Below are 21,584 nucleotides of genomic sequence, written 5' to 3' on the forward strand. Positions count from 1 at the left end.
ACCGAGCGCTGGGCACGTCCACCGGCCCGAGGCTGCCGCCGCCGCCGGAGCCGGCCAGCACGTCCCCGCCATATTTCTCCTCCATCCCGGGGCTCAGGAGCCGCCGCCGCCGCCGCCGCTGCCCCCGCCGCGGGGTCTCCTCATGACTCGCCGCTGTAGCGGAGCAGCGGGCGCAGGCGCGTCACTCCCCCATGGCAGCGGCCCCGTCGGGTCCCCGCAGGCCCGCCTGCCGCCGCCGCCGTTGGCACGGGCTCCAGCTCACGAGCACACGCACGTCGGGACTAGGCCGCGGGCAGTTCCGGCAGCGCCGGGTTCTCCGGAGGAGCACTGGAACGGACGCTGCCAGGCCACGTCACCGGGCCCAGCAGCCCTCAATCCCGGAGGCGTGCCCAACACTGCGCCTGCGCACAACAGACCGCTCGCCTTCCCCTTGCCCTCTCTCAGGCTCCTCCCACTGCGGGGTGACGGACGGATTCCTCGCGCGCGTTTACCTGTCCCTGCAGCGCCACCTATGATCTGTCAGGGATAGAGTCTGTCTTGTAGCCCAGAGAGAGAGGGCGTAAAAAATGCACCTGTGGTTAAGCAGAATACAGTATCTTTAAATTATGATTGCTAAACTGTGCTACTTAATCCTGGCACATCAGTAAAACTAGGCCAGGTAGGAGCAGGCCTTATTAAGATTGTTTTTCTGTTGCGAAAAAGTTAGCAGTGTGGGCTCCTGTGTCTTGGATTGAATCCTAACTCTGCCACTTAATTGTGTCACTTGGGCTTTCTGTAACTCAATACTCAATCTGTAAAATAGGAATAGCAATATCTATATAATAGGGTTGCTGGGAGGATTATATGTGTTACTATGTGAAAAGTGTCTAGAATAATGAATGGTATATAGTAATAAATGCTGGCTATTATTAGTGCTCATAAGGAAATCTGAGGACTAGGATTTGGAGATGAAATGGGGTTTGGAGCAATTGTAAATTAGGATTAGTTTACAGTACCCTACTTAATTTGAGTATATATAAAGACTCTTACTAACATATATAAGAAGAAGAGTTACAGTCTCTGCCTCTTGGGCCTCATAATCTACTGTGGAAAATATTTTGCAGTTTGAAACCAAGTCCTGAATGGCAAAACTACACATTAAAGGCACAGATGCTAAGGGTTTCCCAAATGAGGTGTGATATAGGTGTAACCAGAAAAGACTCACTGATAAGCAGAAACTGACCTAGAACTTGGAAAAAAAGGTTTTGGATATGGGAGAAAAGCATCGTGGGAAGACCCACCTTATGTGTAGAACATAGAAGAAGGCATGGATTTTAGGAGGTAAAAACTCATATTTTCCTTTTTGAGGCAAATAAGAGAGCAAAGATACAATTCTCCATCAACTATATTGGGATTTTAAGTTCAGGGTGTTTCATAGCATTGTTTGTTTATCGAATTTGTACAAAAATGTCCATATCTCCGCCTGGGTCTGGTGATGATCGCTGGCCCAGAGTGGGGTGGATAAATGACATTCTTGCTTCACTTTGTCCAAGTGAACTTTTTGTAGCAATTTTTTTGGTAGCATTTCCTTTGTAGAATTCTTATTTTCTAATTGGAATGGTAGTGGTAACAACTAACTACTGTGTTTTTCTAGAGCTACTTCCATTCCTTTGGAGCTCAGAGAACTAGATGAATCAACATGTACAAATTGAGATTAACTTTCATCCAAGTGGAGCTTGAACTCACTTGGTATTTCTGATTTGGTTATAATGATGATACTTTTCTTTTGGGCCAATATAAATACATTCCCTACAACTATTTTTTTGGTGGAAGGAAAAGCACCTCTGTTTTTATCCTCTTACTTACTTCTTAGACCATTCCAGCCTGGCTTCTGCATTCACTGTTCCTCTGAAGCAGCTCTCTCATGGATATTTTTCAGCCGAGTATTATCTCATCTCTCTGTAACTTCCCACAAACTTGCTCTCACATTCCTTTTTTTAAAAATTCATTATTTATTTTTATTGAGATATAGTTGATGCACAATGCTATATATTAGTTGCAGATGTACAACATAGTGCTGCAACAATTACGTTACTACATGCTCACTGTAACAAGTGTAGTTACCATCTGCCAACATACATTATTACAATATTATTGGTTATATTCCCTTCGCTGTTCTTCTAGCCCCAAGACTAATTTATTTTTATTTTTACTTATTTATTTATTTTTAAAAGTAAGGTATCATTAATATGCAATCGCATGAGCAACATTGTGGTTACTAGAATCCCCCCATTATCAAGTCCCTACCACATACCCAATTATAGTCACTGTCCATCAGCATAGTAAGATGCTATAAAGTCACTACTTGTCTTCTCTATGCTGTACTGCCTTCCCCATGACCCCTACATTATTTGTGCTAATCACAATGCCCCTTATCCCTCCCTTCCCACGCATCCTCCTCTGTCCCTTTCCCTTTGGTAACTGTTAGTCCGTCTTGGGTTCTGTGAGTCTACTGCTGTTTTGTTCCTTCAGTTTTTGCTTTGCTGTTATACTCCACAGATGAGTGAAATCATTTGGTACTTGTCTTTCTCTGCCTGACTTATTTCACTGAGCATAATACACACTAACTCCATTCATATTGTTGCAAATGGTAGGATTTGTTTTTCTTATGGCTGAATAATATTCCATTGTGTATATGTACCACATCTTCTTTATCCATTCATCTACTGATGGACATTTAGGTTGCTTCCATTTCTTGGCTATTGTGGACAGAGGGGTGCAGAAGTCTTTTTCAAACTGGGCTGCTGCATTCTTAGGGTAAATTCCTAGGAGAGAAATTCCTGGTTCAAATGATATTTCTATTTTGAGGTTTTTGAGGAACCTCCATACTGCTTTCCACAATGGTTGAACTAGTTTACATTCCCACCAGCAGTGTAGGAGGGTTCCCCTTTCTCCACACACTTGCCAACATTTGCTCTTGTTTGTTTTTTGGATGATGGCGATCTTTACTGGTGTGAGGTGATATCTCATTGTGGTTTTAATTTGTATTTCTCTGATGACTAGTGATGTGGAGCATCTTTTCATGTGTCTGTTGGCCATCTGAATTTCTTCTTTGGAGAACTGTTCAGCTCCTCTGCTCATTTTTTAATTGGATTGTTTGCTTTTTGTTTGTTGAGGTGCGTGAGCTCTTTATATATTTTGGATGTCAACCCTTTATTGGATCTGTCATTTATGAATATATTCTCCCATACTGTAGGATGCCTTTTTGTTGTATTGATGGTGTCCTTTGCTGTACAGAAGCTTTTCAGCTTGATATAGTCCCACTTGTTCATTTTTGCTTTTGTTTCACTTGCCCAGGGAGATATGTTCATGAAGAAGTCACTCATGTTCATGTCCAAGAGATTTTGCCTATGTTTTTCTCTAAGAGTTTTATGGTTTTCTGGCTTACATTCAGGCCTTTGATCCATTTCAAATTTATTTTTGTGTATGGGGTTAGACAGAGATCCAGTTTCCTTCTCTTACATGTAGCTGTCCAGTTTTGCCAACACCAGCTGTTGAAGAGGCTGTCATTTCCCCATTGTATGTCCATGGCTCCTTTATCGTATATTAATTGACCTTATATGTTTGGGTTAATGTCTGGAGACTCTATTCTGTTCCACTGGTCTGTGGCTCTGTTCTTGTACCAGTACCAAATTGCCTTGATTACTGTGGCTTTGTAGTAGAGCTTGAAGTTGGGGAGTGAGATCCCTCCCACTTTAATCTTCCTTCTCAGGATTGCTTTGGCTATTTGGGGTCTTTGGTAGTTCCATATGAATTTTTGAACTATTTGTTCCAGTTCATTGAAGAATGCTATTGGTAATTTGATAGGAATTGTATTGAATCTGTAGATTGCTTTAGGCAGGATGGCCATTTTGACAATATTAATTATTCCTAGCCAAGAGCATGGGATGAATTTCCATTTGTTAGTGTCCTCTTTAATTTCTCTTAAGAGTGTCTTGTGGTTTTCAGGGTATAGGTCTTTCACTTCCTTAGTTAGGTTTATTCCTAGGTATTTTATTCTTTTCGATGCAATTGTGAATGGAATTGTTTTCCTGTATCCTCTTTCTGCTAGTTCATTGTTAGTGTATAGGAAATCCTCAAATTTCTGTGTATTAATTTTGTATCCTGCAACTTTGCTGAATTCCAATATTAGTTCTAGTTGTTTTGGAGTGGAGTCTTTATGGTTTTTTATGTACAATGTCATGTCATCTGCAAATAGTGACAGTTTGACTTCTTCTTTACCAATCTGGATTCCTTGTATTTCTTTGTTTTGTCTAATTGCCGTGGCTAGGACCTCCAGTACCATGTTGAATAACAGTGGGGAGAGTGTGCATTCCTGTCTTTTTCCCAGTCTTAGAGGAAAAGCTTTCAGCTTCGCACTGTTCATTATGATGTTGGCTGTGGGTTTATCATATATGGCCTTTATTGTGTTGAGGCACTTGCCCTCTATACCCATTTTGTTGAGAGTTTTTATCATGAATGGATGTTGAAATTTGTCGAATGCTTTTTCTGCATCTATGGAAATGTTCATGTGATTTTTGTCCTTCTTTTTGTTGATGTGGTGGATGATGTTGATGGATTTTCGAATGTTGTACCATCTTTGCATCCCTGAGATGAATCCCACTTGGTCATGGTGTATGATCCTCTTGATGTATTTTTGAATTCGGGTTGCTAATATTTTGTTGAGTATTTTTGCATCTATGTTCATCAGGGATATTCTGTAATTTTCTTTTTTGGTGGGGTCTTTGCCTGGATTTGGTGTTAGGGTGATGCTGGCCTCATAGAATGAGTTTGGGAGTATTCCCTCCTCTTCTATTTTTTGGAAAACTTTAAAGAGCATGGGTATTATGTCTTCTCTGTATGTCTGATAAAATTCTGCAGTAAATCCATCTGGCCCAGGGGTTTTGTTCTTGGGTAGTTTTTTGATTACCAATTCAATTTCTTTGCTGTTAATTGGTCTGTTTAGATTTTCTGTTTCTCTCTGGATCAGTCTTGGAAGATTGTATTTTTGTAGGAAGTTGTCCATTTCTCCTAGGTTTTCCAGCTTGTTGACATATAGGTTTTCATAGTATTCTCTAATAATTCTTTGTATTTCTGTGGGGTCCATCGTGATTTTTCCTTTCTCGTTTCTGATTCTGTTGATGTGTGTTGATGCTCTTTTTCTCTTAATAAGTCTGGCTAGAGGCTTATCTATTTTGTTTATTTTCTCAAAGAACCAGCTCTTGGTTTCATTAATTTTTTTCTATTGTTTTATTCTTCTCAATTTTATTTATTCCTTCTCTGATCTTTATTAGTTCCCTCCTTCTGCTGACCTTAGGCATCATTTGGTCTTCTTTTTCCAATTTTGATAGTTGTGACATTAGACTATTCATTTGGGATTGTTCTTCCTTCTTTAAATATGCCTGGATTGCTATATACTTTCCTCTTAAAACTGCTTTTGCTGCATCCCATGGAAGTTGGGGCTTTGTGTTGTTGTTGTCATTTGTTTTCATATATTGCTTGATCTCTATTTTAATTTGGTCATGATCCATTGATTATTTAGGAGCATGTTGTTAAGCCTCCATGTGTTTGTGAGCCTTTTTGCTTTCTCTGTACAATTTATTTCTAGTTTTATACCTTTGTGGTCTGAGAAGTTGTTTGGTAGAATTTCAATCTTCTTGAATTTACTGAGGTTCTTTTTGTGGCCTAGTATGTGGTCTATTCTGGAGAATGTTCCATGTGCACTTGAGAAGAATGTGTATTCTGTTCCTTTTGGGTGTAGAGTTCTATAGATGTCTATTAGGTCCGTCTGTTCTAGTGTGTTGTTCAGTGCCTCTGTGTCCTTACTTCTTTTCTGTCTGATGGATTGGTCCTTTGGAGTGAGTGGTGTGTTGAAGTCTACTAAAATAAATGAATTGCATTCTATTTCCTCCTTCAATTCTGTTAGTATTTGTTTCACATATGCTGGTGCTCCTGTTTTGGGTGCATATATATTTATAATGGTTATATCTTCATGTTGGACTGACCCCTTTATCATTATGTAATGTCCTTCTTTATCTCTTGTTACTTTCTTTGTTTTGAAGTCTATTTTGTCTGATACAAGTACTGCAACACCTTCTTTTTTCTCCCTATTGTTTACGTGAAATATCTTTTTCCATCCCTTGACTTTTAGTCTGTGCTTATCTTTGGGTTTGATGTGAGCCTCTTGTAAGCAGCATATAGATGGGTCTTGCTTTTTTATCCATTCTATTACTCTGTGTCTTTTGATTGGTGCATTCAGTCTGTTTACATTTAGGGTGATTATTTAGAGATATGTACTTATTGCAATTGCAGGCTTTAGATTCGTGGTTACCAAAAGTTCAAGGGTAGCTTCTTTACTATCTAACTGTCTAACTTATCTTGCTTATTAGGCTGTTATAAACACAGTCTGATTATTCTTTATTTCTCTCCCTTCTTATTCCTCCTCCTCCATTCTTTATATATTAGTTGTTTTTTTTCTGTGTTCTTTTGTGTTTCCTTTGACTGCTTTTGTGAGTAGTTGATTTTATTCTTTGCCTTTAGTTAGTATTTGGTTGGTCTTCTTTCTTTGGTGTGACTTTATTTTCTCTGGTGTCATCTATTTAGCCTTAGGAGTCTTCAATCTAGAGCAGTCCCTCTAAAATAGCCTGTAGAGGTGGTTTGTGGGAGGCAAATTCCCTCAACTTTTGCTTGTCTGGGAATTGTTTAATCCCTCCTTCATATTTAAATGATAATCATGCTGGATATAGTATTCTTGGTTCAAGGCCCTTCTGTTTCATTGCATTAAATATATCATGCCATTCTCTTCTGGTCTGTAAGGTTTCTGTTGAGAAGTCTGATGATAGCCTGATGGGTTTTCCTTTGTAGGTGACCTTTTTTCTCTCTGTGGCTGCCTTTAATGCTCTGTCCTTGTCCTTGATCTTTGCCATTTTAATTATTGTGTGTCTTGGTGTTGTAGTCCTTGGGTCCCTTCTGTTGGAAGTTCTGTGTGCTTCTGTGGTCTGAGCAACTATTTCCCCCCCAGTTTGGGGAAGTTTTCAGCAATTATTTCTTCAAAGACACATTCTATCCCTTTTTCTCTCTCTTCTTCTTCTTGTATCCCTATAATGCAGATATTGTTCCATTTGAATTGGGCACACAATTCTCTTAATATTCTTTTATTTCTGAAAGTCCTTTTATCTCTCTCTGCGTTAGCTTCTCTGCTCTCCTGTTCTCCGCTTTCTATTCCATTAACAGCCTCTTGCACCTAGTCCATTCTGCTTTTAAGTCCTTCCAGAGATTGTTTTGTTTCTGTATTCTCCCTCCCAACTTTATCCGTTAGCTCTTGCATTTTTCTCTGCAGTTCTATCAGCATGGTTATGACCTTTGTTTTGAATTATTTTTCAGGAAGATTGGTTAAATCTATCTCCCCAGGTTCCCTTTCCAGGGAAGTCTGAGTTATTCTTGTCTGTATCAAATTCTTCTGCCTTTTCATGGCAATAGAGGTAGTCATAGGCAGTTGGTGCGTGTGTCAGCTGGGAGAACAAAGTCCCTTCCTGCTTTGCCTGTCACATTCCTTTCTTGGGATAATGGCGACCCCTAGCGGCTTGTGTTGCGCAACTGCATGCTGACAGGGCCTGAGAGTCTGGCCCTGGCGGTGGCCGAGGAGGCTCTGTGCAGCTGCTGTGGGCGTGGCTTGTCTCAGGCTGCTGCTCCACTATGGTCGGGCCACGCTGGAGGAGGAATGGTTGGAGGCTGTTTATCACTGTGAGGGGCCTCAGAGCTGCGCTGCTGCCCAGGGGCTTAGGGTGCCTGGAGTTCCCCGGGATTCCCAGCTGCTGGGCTGAGTGTGCCGGTATGCTTCCGTCCAGCTGTGAGTCTCCTGTCCCTTTAAGACTTTCAAAAAGCACTCACTTTTCTTTTGTCCCAGGGGCGTTAGCTGTGGGAACCTGCTTGCAGGTTTTACTGTTCCGTATCCCTAATATCCAGCACACCATGCACTGTGTGTCTGCGCTCCCAGTGCAGATAACTAGGGCTGGGTATTTAGCAATTCTGGGCTCCCACTCCCTTACCGCTCTGACTCCTCTCCTCCCGCTGCAGAGCTGGGGTGGGGGTCGTGCTCAGGTCCCACTGGGCTGCAGCTCGTATCTTACCCCATTCATGAGGTGCTGAATTCTCGCAGGTGTAGATGTATCTTCTGGTCTCTCTTTTAGGAATAGTTGTATTTGTATTTTCAAAAATATATATGGTTTGGAGGAGATTTCTGCTGCCCTACTCACGATGCCATCTTGGCTCCTCCACCTCTTCTAAGACTTTTATGGTTTCATGTCTTACATTCAGGTCTTTGACCCATTTCGAGTTTATTTTTGTAAATGGGGTTAAATAATAATCCATTTTCATTCTCTTGCATGTAGCTGTCCAGTTTTGCCAACACCAGTTGTTGAAGAGGCTGTCATTTCCCTATTGTATGTTCATGTCTCCTTTATCATATATTAATTGACCATATATGGTTGGGTTTATATAAGGGCACTCTAGTCTGTTCCATTGGTCTATGGTCTGTTCTTGTGCCAGTACCAAATTGTCTTGATGACTGTGGCTTTGTAGTAGAGCTTGAAGTTGGGAAGCGAGATTTCCCCAACCTGCTTTATTTTTCCCTCTCAGGATTAATTTGGTATTCGGTGTCTTTTGTGGTTCCATATGAATTTTAGAACTATTTGTTCCAGTTCATTGAAGAATGCTGTTTGTATTTTGATAGGGATTGCATTGAATCTGTAAATTGCTTTAGGCAGGATGGCCATTTTGACAATATTAATTCATCCTATCCAAGAGCATGGGATGAGTTTCCATTTGTTAGTATCCTCTTTAATTTCTCTTAAGAGTGTCTTGTAGTTTTCAGGGTATAGGTCTTTAACTTCCTTGGTTAGGTTTATTCCTAGGTATTTTATTCTTTTTGATGCAATTGTGAATGGAATTGTTTTCTTGATTTGTCTTTCTGAGAGTTCATCGTTAGTGTATAGGAATGCAACATATTTCTGTGTATTGATTTTGTATCCTGCGACTTTGCTGAATTCCAGTATTAGATCTAGTAGTTTTGGAGTGGATTCTTTAGGGTTTTTTATGTACAATATCATGTCATCTGCAAACAGTGACAGTTTGGCTTCTTCCTCACCAATCTGGATGCTTTTTATTTCTTTGCGTTGTGTGATTGCCGTGGCTAAGACCTCTAGTACTATGATGAATAAATCATCTTTTTTTTCAAAACCTTTTCTTACCTGGGTTTCCAAGACCCCCATTTGGTTGTCTCAAAGGAAGCTCAAGTTCTTTATGTCCTAAAGTAAATGCATGATCTTTCTCCTAAGCCTTATTCTCTTTTTATGTTTCCTACCTCATTGAGTGGCACCATTTGTTTAGTTTAGCAAACCAAACACTTACTATCCTTAACACCTCCCCTTGTTTATGATCTATATCTAGTCCATCACCAAATGGTGTCAATTTTTTACTTTCTCAGTATTTCTTGAATCAATCCAAAAAATTTCTATCTCTATCACCACCAGGTCCATCTTTTGTTTAGGCCACTATAGTAACCTCCTTACTAGGCTTTCCCCATTTACTGTTTTCCATTTCCAATCTGTTTTCCACATTTCTGCTGCAGTGGAAGGAATATTTTCCAAATGCAAATCTTATAATGCACCCCGTTGTGCATTGCACTCCACTTTCTAGCCTTCTAGTGGCTTTCCGTTACTCTTAAGAGACAAACTCAAATCGTTAACATGGCCAAAGACATCCTATATGGGCTTGCCCAAACCTATCTGATCAGCTTCCTCTTACATCAAGCTGCCTCCTGCTCTCTGGGTTCCAGTCACCTGCTTTATTCCTTAATTGTGCCATTTCTCATCACATACAAGACTTTGCTCAGACTATTTTCCATGCCTTGAATATTCTCCACCTTAACCTTTGCTTGTTAAGATCCTTCTCAGTCTTTTTGCTACAGATTGAGCTCTTTACATAACTCTGAAATGGAGTTTATTGCCCAGAATATTAAGGAGTGCTTTTGGGACCAACAATTGTGAAAGGGAGCACATACTTGAAGAAAGGGGAGTGTGGCAACCTCAGAGAGGAGGTTTTAAGGGTTTTCAGGAATGGGATACAGGGCCAGGGGGGCATAGGGTTGTCATGTGATTTCACAATGTCTATCTCCAGTGAGAGACACTGTGTCATTATCCATAGTCAGTCCTCCAGATAATTCTGGAAGATAAACTTAACACAAGGAATTTATTGACCCTGTTCTTCTCCAAGCACTGGGAACATATCAGTGAAGACTCCTTGCTCTGCCTTAAGGTAGGTTGTTGACTGATTACCAAAGAATATGTTAGGAATCTTACCTCCTAACTCCTTGGTTTTTAAAATGGAATCTTAGCCTTAAGATGGAGTCCCTCCTGTTCTTACGGTGATGGTTATATCTTGGCATTTTTCATCATAGGCAAGAAGAGTTAATCATGATGCTTGTCCCATATGACCTTCAGCATTTTTGAAGAGGAGAAGACAATTACTTTGCAGAATGTCCATCAGTTTGGGTGTGTCTGATGTTTCCTTGTGATTGAATTTAGGATATGCATTTTTGACAGGAATATCACACAAGTAATTCTATATTCCTCTCAGTGCTTCACATCAGATGGCATAGGGTATGATTTATCTCATTACTGGCCAAGTTAACTTATTGTTAGGTGAGATGATGTCTACCAGAGTTTGCAATATTATGTTAATGAATAAGTGTTTTGTCTAGAGATACTTTGAGACCATGTTAAGATTCTGTTCCTGACCACACTTTCACTCATATGTGTTAGTACCAATCTTTGCTCCTTGTCCAAAACAAATATTACCACAAAGGTTTCGAAATGGCAATCATCCCTTCCATCAGCCCTTCTACATTTATTAGGTAACCTACTCTAAGGTAAAGCTTTCTTGTCTTTCCATTTATTTATTTATGTATATCAGCATGAGCCCATGGGTTCCTATTTTACTCAATGGATTAAAAACAATTGCTGTCATTATTTTGATGCTAAAATTGTCCCAGATTTAGCCAGTGGGAGACCCTGGCTGATTTCTGTGTCATTTTGACACATCCCTATCATTCTTTGAGAATTTCTTTGCTTTCTGGTATAAGATGTTCCAGATTCATTATATACTTGCCCTTCTTTAGTTCTGGAAATAGCCATTTATCCAAGGATTTCTGTTTCCTTTTGGGGAGAGTGGTATTTAGAAGGCTAGATATGGCTATTTGGTATGCTTACTGCTACTGGTATACCCATTGCTTCTTTGACCTCTTAGTGGACAGAACCAGGAATTATGTGTGCACACATACACACATCTAGGTGTGTGCATGTGTCTATATATGTAGATATATCTTTCTATTTATCATCTATTAGAGACCAGGAATCAATACTGATTCTTCCAATTACAATCCAACCTTAGAGGTTTTATCCTAGCCTTTCCCCATTCTACAGCTGCACCTCTCTTTCTTGAGAGTGAGAAACCCACTTCCATCATTCTCGGTGTATTGGCTTACTTGCTAAGTGTTCTTACATGCAATCAATCTCCTGACCATGTTGGCAATCTTTGACTTTTCAGCACTGCCAACTCATGCTCACCTGTGCTGGCTGACACTTCTCCATCCCAGCTATTATTTTAATCTGGATTTGACTCCAGATTGTTTTTTATCTAGATTTGCGCACAGTGACAAATAAGGAGATGAAATATTTTTTCTCAATTTAACTTTCAGGCAGCTGGAAGAAGCAAGAAAGGAAACTAACTTTTTGGAGAGGCTACTATGTACCAGGAATTCTCTTATTTCATTAAAGATTGACTCTTTCAAGGTTGGCATTTTCTGTTACATAGATTAACCCCAAAGAGGTTAAACAAAGTCTCCAACATTATATAACTAGTAAAGCAAGACTCCACAGTAGATGGGCAAGGTGCATTCCAGCATTAGCTCTTTTGCTACTTTCTTCTTGTTTGCACGAGTGACAACTGATTCCAGTGAGGTAGGAAAACCAGATGGGGAGAGCCTGTTTCATAAGCCACCTCCAGAAATATGGACCAGAGAAAATGGTGGACATTGTCATGAGTGGCAACTTAGTACCTGCTTCCTTCCTTACAATCAATAATTGTTGGATGCTTACCTTATGCTAGGTCCAATTCCAGGTAGTTGTCAGGTTTTCCAGGAGCAAACTCTGAGAGGAAGATTTGTGTGAAGGTGATTTATTAGTAAAACTGGTAGGAGAGTGGGAAAGTGGGACAGGAAAGACAAGCAAGAGTGTGATATCCAGCAAAGTCCCACTGAAGACCATGGATACTATGAAGGTCATACCTCAGAAGGTCCTGACCATGGGCAAGGTTAGTCCATCTGTGATGCCAACAAAACACCATAAATTGGGTGGCTTATGAACGACAGAAATTTATTTCTCCCAGTTCTGGAGGCTGGGAAGTTCAAGATCAAGGTGCTGGAAAATTTAGGGTCTGATGAAAACGCACCTCCTGGTTCATAGATGTCACCTGTTTTGCTGTGTTCTTACATGGTAGATGAGGGTAGCTAGCTCCCTGGGGTCTTTTTTATAAAGGTACAAATCTCAATTGTGAGAGCTCTGCCCTCATGATTAATAAGCTCCCTAAGGCCCACTCTTTTTTATTAAGGTGTGATTGATATACACTCTTATGAAGGTTTCACATGAAAAAACAATGTGGTTACTACATTTACCCATATTATCAAGTCCCCACCCATACCCCAACGCAGTCACTGTCCATCAGTGCAGCAACATGCCACAAATTCAGTAGGTGCCTTTTCTGTGCTACACTGTTCTCCCCGTGATCTCCCATACCATTTGTGCTAAACATAATACCCCTCAATCCCCTTCAGCCTCCCACCCCATCCACCCTCCCACACCCCTCCCCTTTGGTAACCACTAGTTCATTCTTGGAGTCTCTGAGTCAGCTGCTATTTTGTTCCTTCAGTTTTGCTTAATTGTCATACTCCACAAATGAGGGAAATCATTTGGTACTTGTCTTTCTCCTCCTGGCTTATTTCACTGAGCATAATATCCTCCAGCTCCATCTATGTTGTTGCAAATGGTAGGATTTGTTTCTTTCTTATGGCTAAATTAGTATTCCATTGTGTATATGTACCAGATCTTCTTTATCCATTCATCTACTGATGGACACTTAGGTTGCTTCTATTTCTTGGCTATTGTAAAAAGTGCTGTGATAAACATAGGGATGCATATGTCTTTTTGAATCTGAGAAGTTGTATTCTTTGGGTAAATTCCAAGGAGTGGGATTCCCATGTCAAATGGTATTTCTATTTTTAGTTTTTTTAAGGAACCTCCATATTGCTTTCCACAATGGTTGAACTAGCTTACATTCCCACCAGCAGTGTAGGAGGGTTCCCCTTTCTCCGCATCCTTGCCAGCATTTGTTGTTCTTAGTCTTTTCAATGCTGGCCATCCTTACTGGTGTGAGGTGATATCTCATTGTGGTCTTAATTTGCATTTCCCTGATGATTAGTGATGTGGAGCATCTTTTCATGTGTCTGTTGGCCATCTGAATTTCTTCTTTGGAGAACTGCCTCTTCATATCCTCTGCCCATTTGTTAATCAGGTTATTTGCTTTTTGGGTGTTGAGGCATGTAAGTTCTTTATATATTTTGGATGGTAATCCCTTGTCAGATATGTCATTTACAAATATACTCTCCCATACTGTAGGATGCCTTTTTGTTCTGTTGATGGTATCCTTTGCTGTACAGAAACCTTTTAGTTTGATGTAGTCCCATGAGTTCATTTTTGCTTTTGTTTCCCTTTCTTGAGGAGATGCGTTCAGGAAGAAGTTGCTCATGTTTATATTCAGGAGATGTTTGCCTATGGTATCTTCTAAGAGTTTTATGGTTTAATGACTTACATTCAAGTCTTTAATCCATTTCGGGTTTACTTTTGTGTATGGGGTTAGACAATAATCCAGGTTCATTCTCTTGCATGTAGCTGTCCAGTTTTACCAACATGAGCTGTTGAAGAGGCTGTCATTTCCCCATTGTATGTCCATGGCTCCTTTATCATATATTAATTGACCATATATGGTTGGGTTTATATCTGGGCTCTCTAGTCTGTTCCATTGGTCTATGGTCAGTTCTTGTGCCAGTACCAAATTGTCTTGATGACTATGGCTTTGTAGTAGAGCTTGAAGTTGGGAAACGAGATCCCCCCTGCTTTATTCTTCCTTCTCAGAATTGCTTTGGCTATTGGAGGTCTTTTGTGGTTCCATATGAATTTTAGAACGATTTTCTCTAGTTTGTTGAAGAATGCTGTGTTGGTATTTTGATAGAAATTGCATTGAATCTATAGATTGCTTTAGGCAGGATGGCCATTTTGGCAATATTAATTCTTCCTATCCATGAGCATGGGATGTGTTTCCATTTATTGGTATCTTCTTTCATTTCTCTCATGAGTGTCTTGTAGTTTTCAGAGTATAGGTCTTTCACTTCCTTGGTTAGGTTTATTCCTAGGTATTTTATTCTTTTTGATGCAACTGTGAATGGAATTGTTTTCCTGATTTCTCTTTCTGTTAGTTCATTGTTAGTGTATAGGAATGCCACAGATTTCTGCCTATTAATTTTGTATCCTGCAACTTTGCTGAATTCAGATACTAGATCTAGTAGTTTTGGAGTGGATTCTTTAGGGTTTTTTTTATGTACAATATCACATCATCTGCAAACAAGGACAGTTTAACTTCTTCCTTGCCAATCTGGATGCCTTCTATTTCTTTGTGTTGTCTGATTGCCATGGCTAGGACCTCCAGTACTACATTGAATAGAAGTAGGGAAAGTGGGCATCCTTGTCTTGTTTCTCATATTAAAGGAAAAGCTTTCAGCTTCTTGCTGTTAAGTATAATGTTGCCTGTGGGTTTGTCATATATGGCCTTTATTATGTTGAGGTACTTGCCCTCTATACCCATTTTGTTGAGAGTTTTTATCATGAATGGATGTTGAATTTTGTCAAATGCTTTTTCAGCATCTATGGAGGTGATCATGTGGTTTTCGTCCTTCTTTTTGTCGATGTGGTGGATGATGTTGATGGATTTTCTAATGTTGTAATATCCTTGCATCCCTGGAATAAATCTTACTTGATCATGATGGATTATTTTTTGATGTATTTTTGAATTCGGTTTGCTAATATTTTGTTGAGTATTTTTGCATCTATGTTCATCAGGGATGTTGGTCTGTAACTTTCTTTTTTTGTTGTGTCTTTCCCTGGTTTTGATATTAGAGTGATGCTGGCTTCATAGAATGAGTTTGGAAGTATTCCCTCTTCTTCTAATCTTTGGAAAACTTTAAGGAGGACGGGTATTAGGTCTTCACTAAATGTTTGATAAAATTCAGTGGTGAAGCCATCTGGACCAGGAATTTTGTTCTTAGGTAGTTTTTTGATTGCCAGTTCCATTTCGTTGCTGGTAATTGGTCTGTTCAGATTTTCTGTTTCTTCCTTGGTCAGCCTTGGAAGGTTGTATTTTTCTAGAAAGTTGTTCATTTCTTCTAGGTTATCCAGTTTGCTAGCATATAATTTTTCATATTATTCTGTAATAATTCTTTGTATTTCTGTGGTGTCCGTTGTGAGTTTTTCTCTCTCATTACTTATTCTGTTTAGGTGTGTAGACTCTTTTTTTCTTTGTAAGTCTGGCTAGGGGTTTATCTATTTTGTTTATTTTCTTGAAGAACCAGCTCTTGCTTTCATTGGTTCTTTCTATTGTTTTATTCTGCTCGATTTCATTTATTTCTGCTGTAATCTTTATTATGTCCCTCCTTGTACTGACTTTGGGCCTCATTTGTTCTTCTTTTTCTAGCTTCATTAATTGTGAGTTTAGACTGCTTATATGGGATTGTTCTTCTTTCCTGAGGTAGGCCTGTATTGCAATATACTTTCCTCTTAGCACAGCGTTGGCTGCATCCCAAAGATTTTGCAGTGTTGAATTATTGTTGTCATTTGTCTCCACATATTGCTTGATCTCTGTTTTTATTTGGTCATTGATCCATTGGTTATTTAGGAGCATGTTGTGAAGCCTCCATGTGTTTGTGGGATTTTTCATTTTCTTTGCTTAATTTATTTCTAGTTTCATACCTTTGTGGTCTGAGAAACTGGTTGGTACAATTTCTATCTTTTAGAATTTATTGAGGCTCTTTTTGTGGCCTAGCATGTGATCTATTCTTGAAAGTGTTCCATGTACACTTGAGAAGAATGTGTACTCTGTTGCTTTTGGGTGTAGAGTTCTGTAGATGTCTGTTAGGTACATCTGTTCTAATGTGTTGTTCTTTGCCTCTGTGTCCTTACTTGTTTTCTGTCTGGTTGATCTGTCCTTCAGAGTGAGTGGAGTGTTGAAGTCTCCTAGAATGAATGCATTGCATTCTATTTCCCCTTTTAATTTAGTTACTATTTGTTTCACATGTGTAGGTGCTCCTGAGTTGGGAGCATAGACGTTTATAATGGTTATTTCTTCTTGTTGGATTGACCCCTTTATCATTATGTAATGTCCTTTGTCTCTTGTGACTTTCTTTGTTTTGAAGTTTATTTTATGTGATACAAGTACTGCAACTCCTGCTATTCTCTATTAGCTGCATGAAATATCTTTTTCCATCCCTTCACTTTTAGTCTGTGTATGTATTTGGGTTTAAAGTGAGTCTCTTGTAGGCAGCATATAGATGGGTCTTGTTTTTTTTATCCATTCAGGGACTCTATGTCTTTTGATTCGTACATTCAGTCCATTTACATTTAAGGTGATTGTTGATAGGTATGTACTTATTGCCATTGCAGACTTTAGGTTCGTTGTTACCAAAGGTTCAAGGTTAACTTCCTTAGTATCTAAGAGTCTAACTTAACTCAATATGCTATTACAAACACAATCTAAAGGTTCTTTTCTTTTTCTCCTCCTTTTTCTTCCTCTTCCAGTCTTTATATACTAGGTATCATATTCTGTACTCTTTGTCTATCCCTTGATTGACTTTGGGGATAGTTAATTTAATTTTGCATTTACTTAGTAATTAGTACTACTTTCTTTACTGTGGTTTTATTATCACTGGTGACAGCTATTAAACCTTAGGAACACTTCCATCTATAGCAGTTCCTCCAAAATAGACTGTAGAGATGGTTTGTGGGAGGTAAATTCTCTCAGCTTTTGCTTATCTGGAAATTGTTTAATCCCTCCTTCATAGATTTTTTTGGTATCATTAATCTACAATTACATGCGGAACATTATGTTTACTAGGCTTCCCCCTTCACCAAGTCCCCCCCACAAACCCCATTACAGTGACTGTCCATCAGCATAGTAAGATGTTGTAGAGACACTACTTGTCTTCTCTGTGTTGCACATCCCTCCCATGCCTCCCCCACATTACACATGCTAATCATAATGCTCCCTTAATTTTTCTCCACCCTTATCACTCTTTTCCCACCCATCCTTCCCAGTCCCTTTCCCTTTGGTGACTGTTAGACTGTTAGACTGTTAGACTGTTAGAACCTGTTTGGTTCTGTGATTCTGCTGCTGTTTTGTTCCTTCAGTTTTTCTTTGTTCTTATACTCCACAGATGAGTAAAATCATTTGGTACTTGTCTTTCTCCACCTGGCTTATTTCACTGAGCATAATACCCTCTAGCTCCATTCATGTTGTTGCAAATGGTAGGATTTGTTTTCTTCTTATGGCTGAATAATATTGCATTGTGTATATGTACCACATCTTCTTTATCCATTCATCTACTGATGGACACTTAGGTTGCTTCCATTTCTTGGCTATTGTAAATAGTGCTGCAATAAACATAGGGGTGCATCTGTCTTTTTCAAACTGGGCTGCTGTATTCTTATGGTAAATTCCTAGGAGTAGAATTCCTGGGTCAAATGGTATTTCTATTTTGAGCTTTTTGAGGAACTTCCATATTGCTTTTCACAAATGTTGAACTAATTTACATTCCCACCAGCAGTTTAGGAGGGTTCCGCTTTCTTCACATCCTTGCCAACATTTGTTGTTGTTTGTCTTTTGGATGGTGGCGATCCTTACTGGTGTGAGGTGATATCTTATTGTGGTTTTAATTCGCATTTCTCTGATGACTAGCAATGTGGAGCATCTTTTCAAGTGTCTGTTGGTCATCTGAATTTCTTCTTTGGAGAACTGTCTGTTCAGCTCCTCTGCCCATTTTTTAATTGGATTATTCGCATTTTGTTTGTTGAGGTGCGTGAGCTCTTTATATATTTTGGACATCAACCCTTTATTGGATCTGTCATTTATGAATGTATTCCCCCATACTGTAGGGTACCTTTTTGTTCTATTGATGGTGTCACTTGCTGTACAGAAGCTTTTCAGCTTGATATAGTCCCACTTGTTCATTTTTGTTTTTGTTTCCCTTGCCCAGGGAGATATGTTCATGAAGAAGTTGCTCATGTTTTTGTCCAGGAGATTTTTGCCTATGTTTTTTTCTAAGAGTTTTATGGTTTCATGGCTTACATTCAGGTCTTTGATCCATTTTGCATTTACTTTTGTGTATGGGGTTAGGCAATGATCCAGTTTATTTCTCTTACATGTAGGTGTCCAGTTTTGCTGGCACCAACTGTTGAGGCTGTCATTTCCCCATTGTATGTCCATGGCTCCTTTATTATTATATAATAATAATATTCTACTATATATGTTTGGGTTAATGTCTGGAGTCTTCATTCTGTTCCACTGGTCTGTGTTTCTGTTCTTGTGCCAGTACCAAATTGTCTTGATTACTGTGGCTTTGTAGTAGAGCTTGACGTTGGGGAGCGGGATCCCCCACACTTTATTCTTCTTTCTCAGTATTGCTTTGGCTGTTCGGGTTCTTAGGTGGTTCCATATGAATTTTTGAACTGTTAGTCCCAGTTTGTTGAAGAATGCTGTTGGTAATTTGATAGGGATTGCATCGAATCTGTAGATTGCTTTGGGCAAGATGGCCATTTTGACAATATTAATTATTCCTAGCCAAGAGCATGGGATGAGTTTCCATTTGTTAGTGTCCTCTTTAATTTCTATTAAGAGTGTCTTGTAGTTTTCAGGGTATAGGTTTTTCACTTCCTTGGTTAGGCCTCCTTCATATTTAAATGATAATCTTGCCAAATAAAGTATTCTTTGTTTGAGGCCCTTCTCCTTCATTGCATTAAATACATCATGCCACTCCCTTATGACCTGTAAAGTTTTTGCTGAGAAGTCTGATGTTAGCCTGATGGGCTTTCCTTTGTATGTGATCTTATTTCTTTCTCTGGCTGCTTTTAATAGTCTGTCCTTATCCTTGATTTTGCCATTTTGATTACTATATGTCTTGTTGGTGTCTTCCTTGGGTCCCTTGTATTGGGAGATCTGTGGATCTCCATGACCTGAGGTACTATCTCCTTCCCAGATAGGGGAATTTTTCAGCAATTACCTCCTCAAAGACAGTTTCTATCCCTTTTTCTCTCTTCTTCTGGTACCCCTATAATGCAAATATTTTTCCATTTGGATTGGTCACACAGTTCTCTCAATATTCTTTCATTCTTAGAGATCCTTTTTTCTCTCTGTGCCTCAGCTTCTTTGTATTCCTCTTCTCTAGTTTGTATTTCATTTATTTTATCCTCCACTGTTTCCAACGTGCTTTTAATACCCTCCATTGTGCTCTTCAATGATAGGATCTCTGATCGGAATTCATTCCTGAGTTCTTGAATGTCTTTCCATACCTCCATGAGCATGTTAATAATTTTTATTTTGAACTCCCTTTCAGGAAGAGTCATGAGGTCCATGTCATCTTTCTCAGGAGTTATATTAATTTTACTCTGAACCGGGTTCCTTTGGCATTTCATATTTGTATATAGCACCCTCTAGTGTTCAGAAGCTCTACTCTCTGGAGCTGCTCAGCCCCTGACGCAATGTTGGGGTCGCAGGGGAGTGGTATTGGTGCCTGGGGGGAGGAAAGAGCTGTTTCCTCCTTCCCAGCCACTATGACTGTCTTCACTGCCTGAACCAGTGGGCCAAGCACACAGGTATAAGCCTCTATGCTTTGCATTTGTTATTGATGTGGACAGATCTTCCCTCTGGCTGGCCTAATGCCAGAGTAGGGTTTGCTGGTTTGTAAGCCAGGTGGGGCTGGCCGGGAGGAAGGCACAGTAGGCTGCCTATCATGGAAGGGGTCCTTAGAGCTGTGTAGCCAGCCAGGGATTTGGAGCACCGGGAAATCATGAAAGCTCCCAACCTGCTGGGCAGAGTGCACCTGGACAATTTTGTCTATCTGTCCTTTCTCCTGAGCAGTAAGCTCTGTGCAATCCTTGCCCCTTTAACAGCCCTCTTGCTAAGGGCCTCCTTCTTAGGAAGTCTCTCAGACAGCCTGCCTTTCTTTCATCCCAGAGCAGCCAGATATGGTTCCCTGCTTTCCACAAGTGGCTGGAATCTCAGTCTCTCCAGGAATTCTACCTGTCTTAACTTTCCAATCCCCTAATCATGCGAGCATCATGAAAGCACCATGAAACATAGCTTTGTGCTCCCAGAGCAGATCTCCAGAGTTAGGTATTCAGTAGTCCCAGGCCTCCACTCCCTCCCTGCTCTGTTTCTCTTCCTCCCGCTGGTGAGCTGGGGTGGGTGAAGGGCTTGGGTCCCACTGGGCCACAGCTTTGGTACTTTACCCTGCTCCCTGAGGTCTGCTCTTTTCTTCAGGTCTATGCAGTCTACTGCAGTCCTCTTTCCTGTTGCTCTTTCAGGATTAGTTGTTTTAGTTATATTTTCATATTATATGCAATTTTAGGAGGAAGCCTCTGTCTCACCTCTTATGCCTCCATCTTTAATCCTTCCCTAAGACCCACTCTTAATCCCATCACCTTGGGGTTAGGATTTCAAACTATGAGTCTTGTGGGGGGGACACAAATATTCAGACCATAGTACAAGGGAAATTGGGTATTTTGAGAGCAGTTCTCTGACAAAGAGAGGAAGGTTCTTGTTGTTACAAATGCTCCTGGCATGCGATAAAATGGGAAAGGGTTCCAAGGGCATATGAGCAAAGGACTTACTGACAGTGTTCACTACAAGGCTACGTATATTTTGGTCTCTCCCCTCATTATGTGATCTATCTTCTCGAGGTTGAAACCAGAAAACTCCCATTTCCAGACTCCTTGCAGCATGTGACCTGGGCTTCACCAATCAGCTCTATCCAGGTGTGACTTAAGGTGAGGAGGCAGCAAGTGGGGACACTGATTTTCTACTCTGGATGAGGCATTCAGTACTTTGGATTCAGCAGGGTAGAGCTTCTGGTGTCCATTCCTGAGGGTCATTGACACTGACTGGCAGTGGCCATGGTGCTTTTCACAGAGTGGTCTTCATGGTGTGGTTGTGCTTTGCTTCTGGCTGCCTAGTTTCAGAGCCTGCTCTCAGATCTCCAAGTGATCCATGGATCACCCAATGTCCTTTAACAAATTCCTTCGTGAGCTAGGTAGAGCTGAGGTTGTGGCTTGAAGTTAAGAAACTGAATGGTATAGGTGATATGGTGCCAGACTTGAGTAACAGTAAACTGCTCAGATTTTATAAATGCATTT

General features: G+C 40.1%; 1 protein-coding gene and 1 long non-coding RNA gene across 3 annotated transcripts in view; one reads left to right on the plus strand and one right to left on the minus strand.

Moving 5' to 3' along the window:
* SLC30A5 (solute carrier family 30 member 5) overlaps positions 1–470 on the minus strand; it is a 37,688-nt gene extending 37,218 nt beyond the window's left edge. The window contains exon 1 of the mRNA XM_036887752.2: positions 3–470. Within this exon, the coding sequence (XP_036743647.1) occupies positions 3–85 (83 nt within the window). The 5' untranslated portion in view covers positions 86–470. The remainder of the gene's footprint in view (positions 1–2) is intronic.
* LOC118913648 (uncharacterized) overlaps positions 1–21,584 on the plus strand; it is a 46,963-nt gene that overhangs the window by 6,099 nt on the left and 19,280 nt on the right. The window contains exons 2-3 of one of the 2 annotated variants that reach the window (XR_008994603.1): positions 10,485–10,568; positions 21,132–21,218. This is a non-coding gene — a long non-coding RNA (uncharacterized LOC118913648). The remainder of the gene's footprint in view (positions 1–10,484; positions 10,569–21,131; positions 21,219–21,584) is intronic. The other variant, XR_005025277.2, reaches the window with a different exon arrangement.

The sequence above is a fragment of the Manis pentadactyla genome, chromosome 2 (assembly GCF_030020395.1).
Source record: "Manis pentadactyla isolate mManPen7 chromosome 2, mManPen7.hap1, whole genome shotgun sequence".
NCBI lineage: Eukaryota > Metazoa > Chordata > Mammalia > Pholidota > Manidae > Manis > Manis pentadactyla.